Genomic DNA, 22814 nt, shown 5'->3' on the forward strand with positions numbered 1-22814 from the left:
GATATTCCTGCTACAAAAAAAATGTATTTCCTGGATTTAATTGCAAGGAAAGTTCATTAAAATAAAGAGAGACATTCTACTAAAAAATGCCCTGTAGTTCTCACATCTATCAAGGTAATGAATAATTAATTAACTGCTCAGATTAAAAGAGACAGACATGAACAGTAAAGGCAACACATGATCTTAAATCTTTCAGCCCTAATATAAATACAGAACAAAAATCTTAAGCTGCTAGAAGGGCAAAAAAAAAAATCTTGATGTCCATAGAGCACGATTGAAGACTCTGATTCTAGGAGAAAGGAACATAGATAAAAAGCCTCTACCTCTAGAGATAGTCAGGAATGTGTACTGAGTATGATTAGAGGTGTCCTACATTTGGGAGAGGGAAGAATAAGTGAGAAGTTCACACTACATGGCAGGGACACAGTGCATGCCTAAAACAACAGCTGAATCAGAACAACAGAGAATGCCTCCCCCACCCCCAAATAGACTCGCACATGCTAAATAACAACTAACAGCAATTTACTGCTGGGAAAAGCAAAAGAGTATGGAAAGAGACTTTCTCTGAGGCCCATATGAAAAGGGAATACCTGACAACATCTTCCAGCCAAAGACTACCAGGAATGCAGCTGTGGTTTATTATTCATTTCAAGGAAGGAGAACACACACAGCAGGGAATTATGGGATGGTTCAGTAGAAGGATGCTAAAAAGAACCTATTATAGGATTTGGACTTTGGATGGATGGTGTGGGAAGTCTAAGGAATGGGTCTCCACCCTAGATTAGATGCTGTCATAAAGCATGTGCAATTCTATAACTGGATATCTTAGTAAGTCCCAAGTTTCAAACAACTTCTTCTAGTTGTATTGTTTCAACTGTGAAAATTCCAGTTTATAGAGTACAATAAAGAAGGAATCAGTTATGTGTCACGACCGGCGTGGCAAACACCGAGGCCAGGGTCCTGAGGGTAAGGGAATGCAAGAAAAAAGAGAGAGAAGAGAAAGTTTGGGAACAGGAGGGTCCCCTGGGCTGATGGCCCAAGTGACGGCTTTATTGTTGCTGTACACAATCTTTTATATCCAGACTCTTATGGGTCAGGCCATTCTAAGAATAAACAGGTTTCACATAATTGCTGCCAACCAAAACATTTAGTTCTGTGTTTCTTGTGCATTTTCTAGATGGGTCACAACAAGACCTTGTTGATAAGATTGCTAGCAAAACACAATTCCCATGTTTGTTTCTATCTGACTCGGGTTAGAAAAAGGGAGGTAGCATTACTGCCAACACCTGCAGACCACAGGCTTCAGGAATTAACTTTCTCAGCCTTGACAAGGCTTTCGTATGCCCTTGAAAGTGGGGGAATGGGAGGGGGAACCACCGGGTTGGCTAAGTCTACAGGGAACGTTGCTCGACCCGGTCTCAGCCTGGCTCCGGGGCCCGGCCTCCCACATGTCCCCCTATTGTTTGTAATTGCAACATGTGCATCCTGGCTTGGTATGTGGTAAAGGCAGTAAGACCCCATCTCCAGAAATAACACAGCAAGACAAGTATAACAGATATTACAGAAACAATTCCAATAAAGATCCAAAAGGAATGCTGAAGAATATTAAATGGATTAAACCCATTAAGTTGGTGCAATATGGTTTCAGCGAGATCTCCAGGGTCAGGGAAACTGAGTGAGCTACTTGCAACAGCATTTATCTCTTCTTGTAGCTGTAAGAGGTCTAAGATAGTGTTAGCATCATGCCAAACCCCTTGTAAATGACGACGCACTTGTCCCCATGTCATATTGGTATACTCTAAAGGGGTAACACAGATATGCTTATATGCATCATGACAAATTAAAGAAAGTCTGGTATGCAAAACAGCAAACTGATCACCAAGATACATTAATGCCTCTTGTAGTGCCTCTAATTGGGCTTCCAATTTACGGTCTATTCGTTCTTGAGTGGCAAACACCTTGGATACATTATGAGCCAATTCATTTACATGGGATGCCGTTTGGGCACTTTCAAGTAAGGATATTACAGATACAGTTGCAGAGGCAATTACAGTCACTGCTGCTATGAGTCCAGCAATTAAGAGTCCAAGAAACCGTTTGGTCCTGCGTAGCCGTTTACTGATTTCTAAGGCCAATTGCATCCCATAATTAGGATACCAAGGTCCTGTAACATTTACTGGCAACATCCAATAGGGAGGTTGTAAGACCAGATAAACCTTCATTTCACTTCTAGAGGGTCCATCTACTGGTAGACAATTGGTCAAAGCACAAGCAGGACACGTCAGCCGGTATAACTGATGACCATCTTCTTTCACTGGAGTAATGGTCCCATCTCCAACAATCAGATAGTAGGGTGGAGGAACACAGGCACGCAATTGCAGAACTGGAGAAACATAATATTCTGGAAAACTAAAGCTGTCATTAGTATATATTTTATCAAAGGTAGCATATAATTTCCAAAGATCAGAATGAATTCTTCCTTCAGGGGATTGCAAAATGGTTTGTGGGATAATCTTGTGGTGTACCTGTACCTTGTTAGGAGGTGGACCCATATCTCTTAAAGGAGCCACTAAAGGTCTCCTTGTTTCCCTTTGCACTTCCAAAATAGCCATAGGTGTTTCTTGAAGGAATGAATGCCAGGCCTTTCAGGAATAATCTGTAATGGTATAGTTTATGCCTTTAGGAGTCATCCTCAATGAAGAGGATTGGGCACATTTACCCCAAAGTGAGTCCCCAGTAAGGCCTTGACCAGCTGAGGGACATATAGGAAGACTCTGAGGGGGATCACGCGGTCCAAAAAACATCCATTCTCCTAATAATTCTCTCTTTTGCCAATAAGCAGCAACGGAGCGGGGTACCCATTCAGAAGGACGATTGCCATTTTGCCACAAAGTATAAGTAATAGACCGCCCTACTGGTTTTGTACCCAAACACCCATAAACAAGTTTGTACGGCATAGACTCCCTTTGCAGGCAGATGGGTACTCCTGCAGAGAGTGCCGTCCAATTTATAGAGGCCGACACAGTGGGCAAAAACCCTGCATCTTCCCCTCCCATAAAGGTGAGATTGGTGTATACTATGGGTGTGGGGTCTCTCCATGTTACAGGTTGTACTGTAGGAGGACCTACCATGTATGCCCAATAGAGAGCAGACTCCCCGGTTGTATTGAAAATGCACAGGCATGCCAAGAAGACATGTGTGGCCATTACCTCTCTACCTGAGGCCATCACTACATCAGTGGCCTGGGTCAGCAGGTTCTTTATCTGTCCCCAGGTGGGTGTACCCACCTTATGACTCCGCCGTTGTCGCTTCTGGGGGGGGGCTCTGTCACTGTCAATTTAGCCATTTTTCGGCGCAACCATAATGTCTCTGAGGAGCCGAAGCAGGACCCAGCGTGGCGCTTCCTCATCCTGTGGAAAAACACAAGCACACCCTCCCCCTTTTTGAAGGACTGGGTCTGGGCCTCGCCAAATGCCTTCCAGCATATCTTTCCATCTAGCCATCAAGAGAGGTTCTTGATTCCTTCCCCAGCGACGATCTGCGGCAGTCATCCCTGCTTCATTGACATTTAAAAAATTTAAAACATACAACACAAGAGTGAGATGTACATGTGGGGAGTACTTTATCTTTCCCTTTAATATCTCCCTCTTTAAGTTTTTGCAGATACTGTTTAGAGTCAGATGAGCTCGCTCAACAATAGCTTGTCCTGTGGAATTATAAGCAATGCCAGTTGTATGCTCAATTTGGAGTCGGCGGCAAAATTCTGTAAAAGATTTAGAAGTATAAGCACTACCATTGTCAGTTTTTATTTTATGAGGTTTGCCCATTGCTGCAAAGGCAGAAAATAGGTGATTTTGAACATCAACAAATGCTTCTCCTGAGTGGGCTGAAGCATGTATATAGCCTGAGCAAGTATCTACAGACACATGTATATATTGCAATTTCCCAAAAGGTAAATATTGGGTGACGTCCATTTGCCACAAATCATTGGGCTGAAGACCTCGGGGATTAATGGCATAGACCGGCTGTGGGAAGAATTGTGGACAGATGCCGCATTGTTTAACAATTTGTCTGGCCGCTTCACGAGATATTTTGAATTCTCGTCGAAAGGCTGCCGCATTCTGATGAAAATTATCATGACTCCTTTTGGCTGTTTCCAAAGGAGTGGTAATGGGCAGAGCTTGCAATAAATGGGTTGCTGCATCGGCTATCTGATTCCCAGCAACTAGGGGACCAGGCAGATCGGTGTGAGCTCGAATGTGGGAAATATAAATTGGACTGTGCCGTAAATTAAGAAGTTTTTGTATAGCATGAAATAGATGATAAAGTTCCTCATCTGCTATCAGTATAAAGGCAGTGGGAAGCTGCAACACGGCTTTGACAACGTATTGACTGTCAGAATAGACATTTATAGATTCTGGGTAAGTTTTTAGGGCTACCTGTACAGCATAAAGCTCGGCCCTTTGGACAGATTTAGTCGTATAATTTAAAGTGATCAAATTTTTATGTTGAGAAGTGACATAATACACTGCAATTTTACCCTCTTTACTAGCATCCACAAAAATGGAAGCAACATCTTCAATTGGCTGACAAACAATAGGATTATAGGGCAAAATATCTATAAGATTGAAACCTTGTATTAAAGAATCAGAAGGTAAATGAAATTTAATTTGACCTGTAAAATTAGCCAAGGCAAGTTGCCATTCGATGGACTGAGCAAAAGCAGCGTCCACCAGCTTCTGTGTCAGAAAGGCACATGCAATAAATTCTGGATTGTGTCCAGCTCGGGATCTTCCTCTAATGATGAGAAGACAAACCATAAATAGTAAAGGATTAATGACATACAGAGTGTAAGGCTAAATGTAGCCATTCAAGTGGGCCATGAGATTGCCACAGAATTGTAAAGGGGATGACCTGAGGTTTTAATATTATTAGATACAAAGGCTGAGAAGGGTCAATTCTAGTGACTTGGGCCTGCTGAATGGCCTGTTCTATATGTCGTATAGCTTCTTTAGCTTCTTGAGTGAGACTTCGCGGGGACGCTGGAGAACTATCTCCTTTTAGAATATTAAACAAAGGCAGTAATTGTTCTGTGGTGACCCCTAGTGTATTTCTAATCCAGTTTATATCTCCTAATAATTTCTGAAAATCATTTAGAGTAGTCAAATGTCCGGTTCTAATTGATACTTTCTGAGGTTAGACAGTTGATTTGGAGATGAGATACCCTAGGTATTCAAAAGGTGCTTCCCTTTGAACTTTCTCAGGGGCAACAATCAAATTATATGCTTTACTGTTTCCGATTCTGCGTCTCCCTCTCTCTCTGCCCCTCCCCCGTTCATGCTCTGTCTCTCTCTGTCCCAAAAATAAATAAAAAACGTTGAAAAAAAATTAAAAAAAAAAACAAATTATATGCTTTAAGGCATCTTTGAAGAGAAATAAAAGCCTCCTGTAATAATTCCTCAGTTTCAGCAGCCAAAAGTAAGTCATCCATATAATGGATAGGATATACATGGGGAAAACTCTGTCTAAAAGGGGTAATTGCTCTGGCCACAAATTCTTGACATAAAGTCGGACTGTTAGCCATGCCTTGCGGTAAGACCTTCCACTGATACCGCTTAGCAGGTTCCTGTAAGTTAGTGGAAGGCAGGGAGAATGCAAAATGTTCTCCGTCGCCAGGGGCCAACGGAATGGTAAAAAAACAATCTTTTAAGTCCAAAACTAGTAATTGATATTGTAAAGGAATGGCCGATAGGGAAGGGAGGCCAGGTTGCAAAGCCCCCATGGGCTTCATGACAGCATTAATTGCTCTCAAATCTTGCAGCAACCTCCATTTATTTGACTTTTTTCTAATCACAAAGATTGGGGTGTTCCAGGGACTGGTGGAGGGAACTAAATGACCTAATTGCAGTTGTTCCTCTATGAGGTAAGCAGCAGCCTCCCTCTTAACAGTAGGTAAGGGCCATTGGTCAACCCACACTGGAGTGGATGTCATCCACTGGAGAGGCATAGCGTGGGGAGTTTCCAATGGCCCTAGGAAAAACCCAATCCGAAATGGTCTCTTTTAGGCTCGGGGACATATGGCTCAGGATTCCCCTGCAACTCCTTCCCTAAGCCTTTCCCCTCAATATAGCCCATTTCCTTCATAAGGTGCATAGCAAGATTAGTCTGTTTTTGAATCGGGACTGCCTTAGTCTCCAGAGTCAAATTCATTGCAGTTAATATGTCCCTGCCCCAGAGAGTAAGATCTATATTCAAAACAAAAGCCTGAAAAGTTCCAGTCATACCATCAGGCAGTCTCCAATGTAAATAATCAGAGCCTTGCAACGGAGCAGAGGCATAACCAACACCTTTAACTGGAATATTAGTCACTTGAGTAGGCCATGTGACAGGCCAATTTTTTTGAGCAATAACTGAGACATCTGCACCTGTATCCACTAGTCCCTCAAAAGGGACTCCTTGGATATGCAATGTAAGCATGGGCTTTTCTACAGAGATCACTTTAGCCCAATAAAGATCTGTGGAGCTGAATCCCTGATTTCCCCGATAAGGTTTAGCAACCTTATTATTGGAGGATATCCGGGGTATCAAGATCAATTGTGCTATGGGAGTCTTGGGCTCAAGCACCAAAGTTCCCACAGTTAAGCTGACCAAAATTTTTATTTCTCCAGTGTAATCTTCATCAATAATTCCAGGATAGATCATCAGTCCCTTAAGAGTCCAGCTGGATCTTCCCAATAATAACCCCCAAGTATTCCTGGGTAGAGGCCCCCATATCCCTGTGGGGATGGCTTTAGGGGGCTGTTCTCCTTCTAGGTAAACGGACTGAGCTGGGGTAAGATCTAGTCCTGCACTGGCGGGGGTACCGCGGTGTAGTTGGCTAATACCTGGGAGGTCTCCAGTGTTGGACACAATGGGTGGGAAGGCACCTGTGGGAACATTGCCACAATTGTTTGAGGGGCCTGCGGCTGGCCCCGCTTCCAGTTTCCCTGAAGAGATTTGCCATTACAATCAGTTTTAGAGCGGCATTCATTGACCCAGTGATACCCCCATCTACATCTGGGACAAATAATTGCCGCCTTATTATTAATGTTAGGGCCACTTGGCAAACCGGGGGTGGTTGGAATTATTTCTGTACTACGACATTGGGCCTTCATATGGCCCTTTTGGCCACATTTGAAACACACTATTCCACCCAACTTCCTTGGATTAGTTTTTACGTTTTTACCCTGAAGCTGGGCATGCACCTGTAAGGGGTCTAAAAGGCGGCTGCCAAGGTAATGCCCTGAATATAAGATGGTCCAATCTCAGCACATAGCCTGATATAATCCTCCAAGGTACCCTGATTTTTCCAAGGACGAATGGCTGCCTGACATGCAGAATTAGCATTTTCATAAGCCAGTTGTTTTACAATAATGGTACCTGCCTCCCCATCAGTAACGATACAACTGACTGCAGTCAAAAGGCGCCCAACGAAATCCTGGTACTTCTCATCTGGCCCTGCCTAATTTTAGACAATTCCTCAGTTCTGCCCCCTGTGGAGGGGAGTTTTTTCCAAGCTGGAATGGCACAGGTATTAATTTGATTATATGCAATTTCAGGATAATTCAGTTGGAGGCCCACATCATAATATTGTCTTGTACCTGTGAGCATGCTGAAACCCACTGGTATGTTAGTTCTTTTATTATACATAGCCTGTTTTTCAGCATTCTCTGCAAATTCTGCTTTCCACAAGAGGTTATCTCCCACACTCAAGCCTGAGCAATGACCTTCCAATCTCCTGGGCATAATGCCTCCCTGCTCAAATTATCAAGCATAGACAGGGTAAAGGGAGCTGTTGGACCATACTGGGCTGTAGAGGATTCCAAATCTTTCAGCAATTTAAAACTTAGGGTGGAGTACACTCTCTGTCCCCCCTGCTGAATAACAGGGTAAGCGTGAAAAGCAGAGGTGTCTTCCCCATACTGTGTTGCTTGATACAGAGTCCGCTGCAAAGGAGTAGCTCCCATAATGGGGTAAGGTTCAGTGGACTGTTGATTCTGAGTAATAGGGAAAGCCAGCCGAGGTAAGCCTCTATCTTGTGCCTGAAAAGAAGGTCGTTTGAAAGGTACCTTCTGGACCAGAGGGGTCAAGAAGGCAGGCTTCCTCTGATCTTCCAAATATGGCCCATCATCTCCCTGATCCCCAAAAGGAAAGTAATCATTATTTTCTGGATCTTGCACAGATAACTGTTCTAGGAGGGGGAGAGGAAGTAAAGGTGAAGGCACCCGTGACTGTCCCGAAAGGGCATTGAAAGTAGTTTCTGGAGGGAGAGGAGCATCTGAAGTCACTAAGGGTTGGGCTGCTTCTGAGCTAAGAGAAACTATTTCAATAGAATCCTGCGGATCAAGGACCTCCAGGATCAAGGACTTTTTTTTTTTTTTTTTTTTTTAATTTTTTTAACGTTTATTTATTTTTGAGACAGAGAGAGACAGAGCATGAACGGGGGAGGGCCAGAGAGAGAGGGAGACACGAATCAGAAGTAGGCTCCAGGCTCTGAGCCATCAACCCAGAGCCCGACGCGGGGCTCGAACTCACGGACCGCGAGATCGTGACCGGAGCTGAAGTCGGACGCTCAACCGACTGAGCCACCCAGGCGCCCCAAATCAAGGACCTTTTTAATACAGGTCCAAGTAGACCACAAAGTCCCTGGAACTGCAGCTCCACGAATCTTCATTTGATTTTTAAGTTCCTGACCAACTCGCTGCCAATCCTTTAAATCAACTGTACCCCCGTCTGGAAACCATGGGCAATAATCATGCACTATGTCAAAAAATTCCCTAAGGGCTGACTGAGAAACCTTAATTCCCTTTTCCTTCATAAGAGCCTGCAAGGCAGTTATAAAATATCCCTGTTCCATAGACTGTTTCTGTCCCATAGTTTTACTCCCGTCGTCTGTGCTGCTGGCACAGTTCCCCTACCTGAATTAGACGCCGCGCAGTCTGCTTTCGCTTTCCTCCTTGTTGTCTCAGGTCCCTGTTCGGGCGCCACTTGTCACGACCGGCACGACAAACACCGAGGTCAGGGTCCTGAGGGTAGGGGAATGCAAGAAAAAAGAGAGAAGAGAAAGTTTGGGAACAAGAGGGTCCCCTGGGCTGATGGCCCAAGTGACGGCTTTATTGTTGTTGTACACAATCTTTTATATCCAGACTCTTATGGGTCAGGCCATTCTTTTTTTTTTTTTTTTTTTTTTTTTAATTTTTTTTTTTCAACGTTTTTTATTTATTTTTGGGACAGAGAGAGACAGAGCATGAACGGGGGAGGGGCAGAGAGAGAGGGAGACACAGAATCGGAAACAGGCTCCAGGCTCCGAGCCATCAGCCCAGAGCCTGACGCGGGGCTCGAACTCACAGACCGCGAGATCGTGACCTGGCTGAAGTCGGACGCTTAACCGACTGCGCCACCCAGGCGCCCCAGGCCATTCTAAGAATAAACAGGTTTCACATAATTGCTGCCAACCAAAACATTTAGTTCTGTGTTTCTTGTGCATTTTCTAGACGGGTCACAACAAGACCTTGTTGATAAGATTGCTAGCAAAACACAATTCCCATGTTTGTTTCTATCTGACTCGGGTTAGAAAAAGGGAGGTAGCATTACTGCCAACACCTGTAGACCACAGGCTTAAGGAATTAACTTTCTCAGCCTTGACAAGGCTTTCGTATGCCCTTGAAAGTGGGGGAATGGGAGGGGAAACCACCGGGTTGGCTAAGTCTACAGGGAACGTTGGTCGACCCGGTCTCAGCCTGTCACCGGGGCCCGGTCCCCCACAGTTATGCCTCCTGGGCTTTCCTAAATAGAATGCACTAGCCTCATTCTGGAAGCTTCTGAATATTCTTTTGAAAGATATATGATCCATTGGAGGGATGGCAGTTTTAAATCTATAAGAAGGAGAGACCAGAGTGAGGATAAAGTTGTAAAGATGTAGCCGCCATTCATTTTGGCCAAGAGAGGGTGTGTTTAATATTTTGTTGGTGGCTCAGGGAACTTGTTTTTCTGCTTGGACTAGAAAAACTTGTGTTATGGTTTTCAAAAGGCTCCAGCCTATTTGCTGTGCTTCAAGATATCCTTAAATGGATTAAAATGCGTTTCCTCATTTTTTAAAATAATCTTGTGGGTGTTTTGAAATAACCTTTTTCAACCACATCTTTATATCTCCTGGCCCAATAAAAAAAGTAGATTTGTTGGTAGAGCTCAAAGAGGACTGGGCTGAAGATATCAAAAATAAGTCTACATCCTTTATTGAATTCTTTTCTTTATCTCTGGAATTAAGTAAGTCTTTAAAAATTGCATAGAGATATGAAGGTGACCAAGGTTTAAAATATGCATACCAGGCACTTTGAGGATCTCTCTTCCATGATGGTTGTAATTTTAAAGGACATTGAGGAAAAGGTAATACAACTGATTTAAAGGGAAAAGAGATACAGGTAATGATTACTTGATAGCTGAAAAAGATTCTGATGGTGAAGGCAAAGTGGGTAAAAAAAGGAATGGGGAGGATTGAATTGGTATTTGATATATCCAGAAGGGAAATAATTTTAACTTTCTCATTTTTTTGCATTAGCTTTATATAAAGAATCTTTTAAAGAGGCATTTTTTTAGTCCAAATTGCATTTAGAAGCTTTCTCATATCAATTAAAGAAAGCATACCACAAATGCAGTCAGCACTTCGTTCTTTTTTTTTCTAAAACACCTCTCAAATGAACAAGTTTCGTCATATCTGAAAAGATTCCCAAGTAGCCACTGAAATTCCAAACTGAAATTGTGCCAGTTAAAAAGTTATACACAGAAGTTTCCATTGTAGTGAGAAAAAAATAAACAGGTGTATGGTCTAGAGGAAATAGTTTTAACTGAAAATACTCTATGGGAACTGCAGCATGTCTATAAGAATGGCATTTGTGTGGTCTTGTGTCTAAAAACAAACCATGGTAAAAATGCTGAAGGTCAAAGGCAAGAAGAAAATTGTGAAAGCAACCGGATAAAAATGATTTCTTAAGAGGAAACTTCAGAAAGATTAATAAATGACATCTCAGGAGAAACAATACAAGCCATGAAGCAGTGGGATAAAATATGGAGAGTACTTAAACAAAAGTATTGTAAATCAATAACTTTACATCCAGCAAAGCTGTTTCATTTTTTCTAGTTTTATTTTATTTTATTAAATATAATTTATTGTTGGTTTTCATACAACACCCAGTGCTTATCCCAACAGGTGCCCCCCTGAATCACCCACTTTCCCTTCTCCCCCACCCCCATTAACCCTCAGTTTGTTCTCAGTATTTAAGAGTCTTTATGGTTTGCCTCCCTCCCTCTCTGTAACTTTTTCCCCCCTTTCCCTCCCCCATGGTCTTCTGTTACATTTCTCAGTATCCACATATGAGTGAAAACATATGGTATCTGTCTTTCTCTGCCTGACTTATGTCATTTAGCATAATACCCTCCAGTTCCATTCATGTTACTACAAATGGCCAGATTTCATTCTTTCTCATTGCCAAGTAGTATTCCATTGTATATATAAACCACATCTTCTTTATCCATTCATCAGTTGATGGGCATTTAGGCTTTTTCCACTATTTGGCTATTGTTGAGAGTGCTGCTATAAACATTGGGGTACAACTGCCCCTATGCATTAGCACTCCTGTATTCCTTGGGTAAATTCCTAGCAGTGCTATTGCTGGGTCATAGGGTAGATCTATTTTTAATTTTTTGAGGAACCTCCACACTGTTTTCCAGAGTGGCTGCACCAGTTTGCATTCCCACCAACAGTGCAAAGAGTTCCCGTTTCTCCACATCCTTGCCAGCATCTATAGTCTCCTGATTTGTTCATTTTAGCCACTCTTACCAGCATGAGGTGGTATCTCAGTGTGGTTTTGATTTGCATTTCCCTGATGAGGAGTGACATTGAGCATCTTTTCATGTGCCTGTTGGCCATCTGGATGTCTTCTTTAGAAAAGTGTCTATTCATGTCCTCTGCCCATTTCTTCACTGGATTATTTGTTTTTCGGGTGTGGAGTTTGGTGAGTTCTTTATAGATTTTGGATACTCATCCTTTATCCAATATGTCATTCCCAAATATCTTTTCCCAATCCATCGGTTGCCTTTTAGTTTTGTTGATTGTTTCCTTTGCAGTGTAGAAGCTAGCAAAGCTATCTTTCAAAAAAATGAAGGAAAAATAAAGCTATTCCCATATTTTAAAAATTGAGAAAAAATTTTTCTAGCCAACAAAACCTATAGGAAATACTAAGGGAAGTTCGTCACACTGAAAAAAAGTGAAACCAGATTGTAATAAAAAACAAAGAACATGAAAAAAACAAAGAGCACAAGTAAAGGTAGTTATGTAATTACAAAAGACAGTAGAAATGCATACTTTTCCTCTTTCTTTCTCTTAAATTATTTTAAAAGTAATTGTTTCATATGTATATAATGTATTATTGGGACAAAAATATATGAAACTGTAATATATTTGTCAATAATAGCACAAATGTGGTGGGAAGGAACAAAGTTGTATTGGGTTACAAAAATGACTCCATAAATAATAAATAAAATGGCTAATATAACCAAATCTATAACATATGCTTCCTCTAATTTCTTTTCTTTGATCTTTCAAAAGATAAAATTTTATGAAGTAATAATTATAACATATTGTTGGTTTGTAACATTATAAATATAAATCTACAATAATAATACCATAAAAAGTGGGGAAAGGGAATACAGCTATATAGGATTAAGCTCTATATTTTACTGGAAGTAAGTAAATATAAATCTGAGGCTGGCTTTTCTAGAAAATATGGCAGTGGAGAAAGAGGACCCTAGGCTTGTCTCATTCCATGAACACTAGATAACTATAAACTCATTCTAAATACCCCAGAAATAAAGCTTAAGACCTACAGAACAAATTCCATAACTAGAGGGAGAGAAGAGAAGAGATCACATTGAAGACGTTAGAAACTGTAGAAACATGGTTCAGAAGAGAAAGGAATCATAGGTGCTGTGGAGGGGAGGGAGTCAAGGTCTTAGAGAAGGGTGAGAGAGAGAGGAGAACACAGGAGAACACACAAGAAGAACATTACCCCAAAGCCATTTTCTGGGAAGATGAGAGGGGCTGATTTTTATGATTTCTTGCAACCATCAGGTCTTAAAGACTAGAGTGCTAAAGGTCAGTAGGCTTGGCTGGGATAGAGCCCTGAGGGCACTGCCCTATTCCCGGAGAGAAGGCAAGAAAAAACCACAGGGGTAGACAAAGTGGAAACAGTGATCTGAAAAAAAATCTGGGATACACAGGGAGGAGATTATTCCCTCTTCTTGGAGCCCATCTCTGAGAGACAGCCTTCATGGAGATACCTCACTGGGGACAAAGTAGCCTCTGACTCCATTTCTTTCCCCCAATCCTCAGGATAAATACATAGCCACCTGCAGGAAGTAGCAAAGCACTGACAATGGCTGCATATCTTGCTTACACAAAGTCCCAACCCCTGTGCTCTGGCAGGACTGCCCTTCTCAGTCTAGCCTGCCTCAATCCCAGTGAGGTGGGCCCCTTCACCAGAAGACCATTACAAACCCCTGCTGACCTGGGAGTTTTGCAGAATTTCAGTTCTAATGGAAGTAGTATCAGCATCATTTCACAAGCAGACCAGATCACACCTCTTTAAAATGCACCATATTCTGGCCAAGGACCAAACACTGCCCACTGCAGGCAAGGAGACACTCTGCAGATGATTGGCTTTAAGAATAGAGCAGCCAAAACACAACAACAGAGTGTATGCAACACATACCAGAGACATTCCATGAAACGCCAGGCTCTGGACACTATATGACCACTTCTACATAAAGCCATTATGCTCAGAAAACATAACTGACTTTTCTAACAATAAGAGACTTGGACAAAATGCCAAGACAGAAGAATTCATCCTAAATGAAAGAACAAGATAAGGTCATGATGAGATATCCTATCCAAGTGAAACAGAAAGAAGTAATATGCCTGATGGAAAATTTAAGGCAACAATCATAAGGACATTAGCTGGGCTTAAGAAAAGAATGGAACACTTGAGGAGGACACTACAGAAATAAAAGAGTTAAAAAAGAATGAGTCTGAAATGATAAATGCAATAACTGAGTTTGGAAACAGGCTTGATGCAATGAACACAACGCTGGAAGAAGGAGAAAAACCAATAATTGATATAGAAGACAAAATAACGGAAAATAATGAAGGTAAACAAAAGAGAGAAAGAATAATCATGGAACATGAGCATAGACTTAGGAAAATCAGTGACCCCTCAAATGTAATAACATTTGTATTGTAGGAGTTTCAGAAGAAGAAGAGAGAGAGGAAAGGAGGCACAAGGTTTATTTGAGGATGTAATAGCTGGAAACTTCTCTAATCTGGGGAAAGAAACAAATATCCAGATCCAGGAGGCACATACAACTCCCATGAAAAACAACAAAAGTAGGCTAACACAAAGACACAGTGTAACTAAATTTGCACAACACACTGATAAAGAAAAAAATCTTAAAAGCAGCAAGACCAAAGAAGTCCTCAGCTTATAAGGCTGAGAAACTGCACATTTGTCAAAAGAAACTTGGCAAGCTAGAAGGGAGTGTCATGTTATATGCAAAGTGCTGAATGGGAAAAACCTTCAGCCAAGAATAGTCTTTCAACAAGGCTATCATTAGAATAGAAGGAGAGATAAAGAGTTTCTCATACAGTCAAAAACTAAGAAGTTTGTGTCCACTAAACCAGACCTACAAGAAATATTAAAGGGACACTTTGAATGCAAAGGGGAGACCACAAGTGACAAAGAAATGAAAGAAACGAGAAAATCTCCAGAAACAAGTAACAAAATGGCACTAAATACATATCTGTGAATAATTATTCTTAATGTAAATGAATTATATGTTCTAATAAAAACACATAAGCTATCATAATGGATAAAACAGGACCCATCAATATTATGCTGATACAAGAGACTCATTTTAGACCTAAAGACACCCACAGATTGAAAGTGCAGGGATGGAGAAACACTGATACACAAATAAATGTGAAAAGAAAGTTGGAGTAACATACTTAAATTGCACGAACTAGACTTTAAAACACAGACTGTAACAAGAGAGAAAGAAAGGCACTATACCACAATAAAGGGGACAATACAACAAGAAGATCTAAAAGTTTTAAATATATATGTACCCATCAAGGAAGCACACAAATATATAAAATAATTAATACAAACATAAAGGGACTCACTGATAATAATACAATAATTATAGGGAATTTTAACATCCCTATTACTGCAACAGACAAATCCTCTAAGCAGAAAATCAACAAGGAAACAATGGCTTTAAATGACACACTGGACCAAATAGACTTAACAGATATATTTAGAACATTTCATCCTAAAGCAGCAAAATGCACATTCTTTTCAAGTGCACATGAGACATTCTCCAAAATGGATCACACACTAGGTCAGAAATCAGGCCTCAACACATACAAAATGATTGCAATCATACCATGCATCTTTTCTGACAACACTATGAAAATTTATGAAACTTAAAGTGAACCAAAAGAAAAATTATTAAAACACCACAAATACATGAAGGTTAAGCAACATTGTTACTAAACAATGAATGGATCAACCAGGAAATCAAAGAAAAAAATTTTTAAAAAATACATGGAGGCAAATAACAATGAAAACACAATGCTCCAAAACCTTTGGGATGGAGCAAAAGCAGTCCTCAGGAGGAAGTATAGGGCAATAGAGGCTTACCTCAAAAAGTAAGAAAAATCTCAAACAACCTAAGCTTTCACCTAAAGGAGTTAAAAAACCCAACAAAGCCTAAAGCCAAAAGAAGGAAAATGAAAAAGATTAGAGCAGAAATAAATGATAAAGAAAGTAAAAAAATAAAACAGATCAATCAAATGAGTTCATTCTTTCAAAAAATTAATAAAATTCATAACCTCCTAGGCAGACTTATCAAAAAGAAAAGAGAAAGGATGAAATTAATAAAATCATAAATGAAAGAGGAGAAAGAACAACCAACACCAAAAGAAATACGAACAATTAGAAGAGAATATTATGAAAAAGTGTATGTCAAAAAATTGGACAACCTGGAAGAAATCGATAAATTCTTAGAAACATATAAATTTCTGAAACTGTAACAGGAAGAAATACAAAACTTAAACAGACTGATAACCAGCAAATAAATTGAATCAGTAATCAAAAATAAACCAACAAACAAAAGTCCAGGACCAGATAGATTGGCAGGTTAAATTTACCAAATATGTAAACAAGACTTAATACCTACTCTTCTGAAAATATTTCAAACAATAGAAAAGGAAAGAAAACTTCCAAATTCATTCTGTGAGGCTAGTATTACCCTGACACCAAAATCAGACAAAGACTCCACTAAAATAGAGAATACAGGCCAATATCCCTAATGAACAAGGATACAAAAGTTCTCAATAAAATACTAGCAAGAAAAAAATTTAAAATACATTAAAAGAATCATTCAACATGATCAACTAGGATTTATTTCTGGGCTGCAAGGGTGGTTCAATATTTGCAAATCAATCAACCAGATACACCACATTAATTTTTTAAAAAGCATGAAAACATATGATCATTTCAGCTGATGCAGAAAAAGTATTTGACAAAGCATAACAACAATTCATGATAAAAACCCTCAACAAAGTAGATTTAGACACAACATACCCCGAAATAATAAGGGCCATGTTTAAAAAAAAAACACAACTAATAACATCCTCAATGGGAAAAAAACTCAGAGCTTTTCTTTATGGTCTAGAACAAGATAGGGACGTTCATTCTCCACACAGTTATTTAACATAGTAGGGGAAGTCCTGACATCAGCATTCAGACAACAAAAAAGGAATAAAAGATATCCATATCGGCAAGGAAGGAGTAAAACTTTTACTCCTTGGAGATGACATGATACTCTATAGAGAAAACCCAAAAGACTCCACCAAAGAATTGCTAGAACTGATACACAAATTCAGTAGAGCCACACAATACAATATAAATTTATAGAAATCTGTTGTATTTCTATACACCATTAATGAAGCAACAGAAAGAGAAATCAAAATATCAATCCAATTTACAATTGTACCCAAAACAATAAGATACTTAGGAATAAACCTAACCAAAGCGCTGAAAGACCAACACTCTTAAAAGTATAAAACACCGATAAAAGAAATTGAAGAAGACTCAAATAAATGGAAAGATATTTCGTGCACATAAATTTGAAGAACGAATATTGTTAAAATATCTATACGACCCAAAGCGATCTACACATTTAATTCAATCCCTATCAAAATACCAACAACATTTTTCACAGAGCTAGAACAAGCAATCCTAAAATTTTTATGGAACCACAGAAAACCCTGAAGAGCCAAAGCAACCTTGAAAAAGAAAAACAAAGCTGGACGCATCACAATTCCAGATTTCAAGTTATATTACCAAGCTGGAGTGATCAAGACAGTATGGTACTGGCACAAAAATAGACACATACATCAATAGAACAGAATAGAATACCCAGAAATGAACCCACAATTATATGTTCAGTTAATCTTGGGAAAACATGAATGAATAGCCAATGGGAAAAGTACAGTCTCTTCCAGAAATGATATTAGGAGAATTGGACAGTAACACGCAAAACAATGAAACTGGACCACTTTCTTACACCATGCACAAAAATAAATTCGAAATAGATTAATGAACTAAATAGGAGACTTGAAATCATAAAAATCCTAGAAGACAACACAAGTAGTAGGGTCTCTGACATCAGCTGTAGCAATATTTTTCTATAAATGTCTCCTAAGACAAAGGGGAAAAAATAAACTATTGGAATTTGATTAAAATAAAAAGCTTATGCACAGCAAAGGAAACAATCAATAAAACTAAAAGAAAACCTACAGAAGGAGAGAGGTTATTTGCAAATAACATATCTGATAAAGTGTTAGTATCCCAAATACATAAAGAACTTTTAAAACTCAACAACCAAAAAGCACATAATCTAATTTTAAAAAGGGCAGAGGATATGAATATGCATTTTTCCAAAGAAGACATCTGATGGCCAACAGACACATGAAAAAATTGCTCAACGTCACTGACCATCAGGGAAATACAAATCAAAACTACAATGAGAGACTGTTTTAGCGGGGGTGCCGGAAGATGGCGGCATAGGAGGACGCGGGACTCACAGCGCGTCCTGCCGATCACTTAGATTCCACCTACACCTGTCTAAAGAACCCAGAAAACCGCCAGAGGATTAGCAGAAGGGAGTCTCCGGAGTCAAGCGCAGACTAGAGGCCCACGGAAGAGGGTAGGAAGGGCGGCGAGGCGGTGCGCGCTCCACGGACTGGCGGGAGGGAGCCGGGGCGGAGTGGCGGCTCGCCGGCCAAGCGGAGCCCCCGAGTCTGGCTGGCAAAAGCGGAGGGGCCGGACGGACTGTGTTCCACAGCAAGCGCGACTTAGCGTCTGGGGGGTCATAAGTTAACAGCTCTGCTCGGAAAGCGGGAAGGCTGGAGGACAAAGGGAGGGAGAGCTGCTGAGCCCCCGGACGGCAGAGCTCAGCTTGGCGGGGAACAAACGCGCCAGCGCCATCTCCCCCGCCCATCCCCCAGCCAAAATCCCAAAGGGAACCAGTTCCTGCCAGGGAACTTGCTCGCTCCGCGCAAACACCCAGCTCTGTGCTTCTGCGGAGCCAAACCTCCAGCAGCGGATCTGACTCCCTTCCGCTGCCACAGGGCTCCTCCTGAAGTGGATCACCTAAGGAGAAGCGAGCTAAGCCTGCCCCTCCACCCCCCGTGCACCTTGCCTACCCACCCCAGCTAATACGCCAGATCCCCAGCAACACAAGCCTGGCAGTGTGCAAGTAGCCCAGACGGGACACGCCACCCCACAGTGAATCCCGCCCCTAGGAGAGGGGAAGAGAAGGCACACACCAGTCTGACCGTGGCCCCAGCAGTGGGCTGAGGGCAGACATCGGGTCGGACTGCGGCCCCGCCCACTAACTCCAGTTATACACCACCGCACAGGGGAAGTGCACTGCAGGTCCTCACCACGCCAGGGACTCTCCAAAATGACCAAACGGAAGAATTCCCCTCAGAAGAATCTCCAGGAAATAACAACAGCTAATGAACTGATCAAAAAGGATTTAAATAATATAACAGAAAGTGAATTTAGAATAATAGTCATAAAATTAATCGCTGGGCTTGAAAACAGTATACAGGACAGCAGAGAATCTCTTGCCACAAAGATCGAGGGACTAAGGAACAGTCACGAGGAGTTGAAAAACGCTTTAAACGAATTGCAAAACAAAATGGAGTCCACGATGGCTCGGCTTGAAGAGGCAGAGGAGAGAATAGGTGAACTAGAAGATAAAGTTATGGAGAAAGAGGAAGCTGAAAGAAAGAGAGATAAAAAAATCCAGGAGTATGAGGGGAAAATTAGAGAACTAAGTGATACACTAAAAAAAAATAATATACGCATAATTGGTATCCCAGAGGAGGAAGAGAGAGGGAAGGGTGCTGAAGGGGTACTTGAAGAAATTATAGCTGAGAACTTCCCTGAACTGGGGAAGGAAAAAGGCATTGAAATCCAAGAGGCACAGAGAACTCCCTTCAGATGTAACTTGAATCGATCTTCTGCACGACATATCATAGTGAAACTGGCAAAATACAAGGATAAAGAGAAAATTCTGAAAGCAGCAAGGGATAAACGTGCCCTCACATATAAAGGGAGACCTATAAGACTCGTGACTGATCTCTCCTTTGAAACTTGGCAGGCCAGAAAGGCTTGGCACGATATCTACAGTGTGCTAAACAGCAAAAATATGCAGCCGAGAATCCTTTATCCAGCAAGTCTGTCATTTAGAATAGAAGGAGAGATAAAGGTCTTCCCAAACAAACAAAAACTGAAGGAATTTGTCACCACGAAACCAGCCCTACAAGAGATCCTAAGGGGGATCCTGTGAGACAAAGTACCAGAGACATCACTACAAGCATAAAACATACAGACATCACAATGACTCTAAACCCATATCTTTCTATAATAACACTGAATGTAAATGGATTAAATGCGCCAACTAAAAGACATAGGGTATCAGAATGGATAAAACAACAAGACCCATCTATTTGCTGTCTACAAGAGACTCATTTTAGATCTGAGGACACCTTTAGATTGAGAGTGAGGGGATGGAGAACTATTTATCATGCTCCTGGAAGCCAAAAGAAAGCTGGAGTAGCCATACTTATATCAGACAAACTAGACTTTAAATTAAAGGCTGTAACAAGAGATGAAGAAGGGCATTATATAATAATCACAGGGTCTATCCACCAGGAAGAGCTAACTATTATAAATGTCTATGCGCCAAATACCCGAGCCCCCAGATATATAAAACAATTACTCATAAACATAAGCAACCTTATTGATAAGAATGTGGTCATTGCAGGGGACTTTAACACCCCACTTACAGAAATGGATAGATCATCTAGACACACAGTCAATAAAGAAACAAGGGCCCTGAATGATACATTGGATCAGATGGACTTGACAGATCTATTTAGAACTCTGCATCCCAAAGCAACAGAATATACTTTCTTCTCGAGTGCACATGGAACATTCTCCAAGATAGATCATATACTGGGTCACAAAACAGCCCTTCATAAGTTTACAAGAATTGAAATTATACCATGCATACTTTCAGACCACAATGCTATGAAGCTTGAAATCAACCACAGGAAAAAGTCTGGAAAACCTCCAAAAGCATGGAGGTTAAAGAACACCCTACTAACGAATGAGTGGGTCAACCAGGCAATTAGAGAAGAAATTAAAACATATATGGAAACAAACGAAAATGAAAATACAACAATCCAAACGCTCTGGGATGCAGCGAAGGCAGTCCTGAGAGGAAAATACATTGCAATCCAGGCCTATCTCAAGAAACAAGAAAAATCCCAAATACAAAATCTAACAGCACACCTAAAGGAAATAGAAGCAGAACAGCAAAGGCAGCCTAAACCCAGCAGAAGAAGAGAAATCATAAAGATCAGAGCAGAAATAAACAATATAGAATCTAAAAAAACTGTAGAGCAGATCAACGAAACCAAGAGTTGGTTTTTTGAAAAAATAAACAAAATTGACAAACCTCTAGCCAGGCTTCTCAAAAAGAAAAGGGAGATGACCCAAATAGATAAAATCATGAATGAAAATGGAATGATTACAACCAATCCCTCAGAGATACAAACAATTATCAGGGAATACTATGAAAAATTATATGCCAGCAAATTGGACAACCTGGAAGAAATGGACAAATTTCTAAACACCCACACTCTTCCAAAACTCAATCAGGAGGAAATAGAAAGCTTGAACAGACCCATAACCAGCGAAGAAATTGAATCGGTTATCAAAAATCTCCCAACAAATAAGAGTCCAGGACCAGATGGCTTCCCAGGGGAGTTCTACCAGACATTTAAAGCAGAGATAATACCTATCCTACTCAAGCTATTCCAAGAAATAGAAAGGGAAGGAAAACTTCCAGACTCATTCTATGAAGCTAGTATTACTTTGATTCCTAAACCAGACAGAGACCCAGTAAAAAAAGAGAACTACAGGCCAATATCCCTGATGAATATGGATGCAAAAATTCTTAATAAGATACTAGCAAATCGAATTCAACAGCATATAAAAAGAATTATTCACCATGATCAAGTGGGATTCATTCCTGGGATGCAGGGCTGGTTCAACATTCGCAAATCGATCAACGTGATACATCACATTAACAAAAAAAAAGAGAAGAACCATATGATCCTGTCAATCGATGCAGAAAAGGCCTTTGACAAAATCCAGCACCCTTTCTTAATAAAAACCCTTGAGAAAGTCGGGATAGAAGGAACATACTTAAAGATCATAAAGGCCATTTATGAAAAGCCCACAGCTAACATCATCCTCAACGGGGAAAAACTGAGAGCTTTTTCCCTGAGATCAGGAACACGACAGGGATGCCCACTGTCACCGCTGCTGTTTAATATAGTGCTGGAAGTTCTAGCATCAGCAATCAGACAACAAAAGGAAATCAAAGGCATCAAAATTGGCAAAGATGAAGTCAAGCTTTCGCTTTTTGCAGATGACATGATATTATACATGGAAAATCCGATAGACTCCACCAAAAGTCTGCTAGAACTGATACATGAATTCAGCAAAGTTGCAGGATACAAAATCAATGTGCAGAAATCAGTTGCATTCTTATACACTAACAATGAAGCAACAGAAAGACAAATGAAGAAACTGATCCCATTCACAATTGCACCAAGAAGCATAAAATACCTAGGAATAAATCTAACCAAAGATGTAAAAGATCTGTATGCTGAAAACTATAGAAAGCTTATGCAGGTAATTGAAGAAGATATAAAGAGATGGAAAGACATTCCCTGCTCATGGATTGGAAGAATAAATATTGTCAAAATGTCAATACTACCCAAAGCTATCTACACATTCAATGCAATCCCAATCAAAATTGCACCAGCATTCTTCTCGAAACTAGAACAAGCAATCCTAAAATTCATATGGAACCACAAAAGGCCCCGAATAGCCAAAGTAATTTTAAAGAAGAAGACCAAAACAGGAGGCATCACAATCCCAGACTTTAGCCTCTACTACAAAGCTGTCATCATCAAGACAGCATGGTATTGGCACAAAAACAGACACATAGACCAATGGAATAGAATAGAAACCCCAGAACTAGACCCACAAACGTATGGCCAACTCATCTTT

General features: G+C 40.6%; 1 protein-coding gene across 1 annotated transcript; it reads right to left on the reverse strand.

The window, feature by feature from the left end:
- Positions 1 to 1023: 1023 nt before the first annotated feature.
- On the reverse strand, positions 1024 to 9125 carry LOC145713592 (endogenous retrovirus group K member 7 Env polyprotein-like). The gene is made up of 2 exons (XM_081792453.1): positions 8958 to 9125; positions 1024 to 2656 (listed from the first exon to the last, which is right to left on the reverse strand). Exon 2 carries the CDS (start codon positions 2610 to 2612, stop codon positions 1419 to 1421), a length of 1194 nt encoding a protein of 397 aa, XP_081648579.1. The 5' UTR covers positions 2613 to 2656; positions 8958 to 9125; the 3' UTR covers positions 1024 to 1418.
- Positions 9126 to 22814: the final 13689 nt, after the last annotated feature.

Source organism: Panthera onca, chromosome X (assembly GCF_046562875.1).
Source record: "Panthera onca isolate mPanOnc1 chromosome X, mPanOnc1 haplotype 2, whole genome shotgun sequence".
Lineage (NCBI taxonomy): Eukaryota > Metazoa > Chordata > Mammalia > Carnivora > Felidae > Panthera > Panthera onca.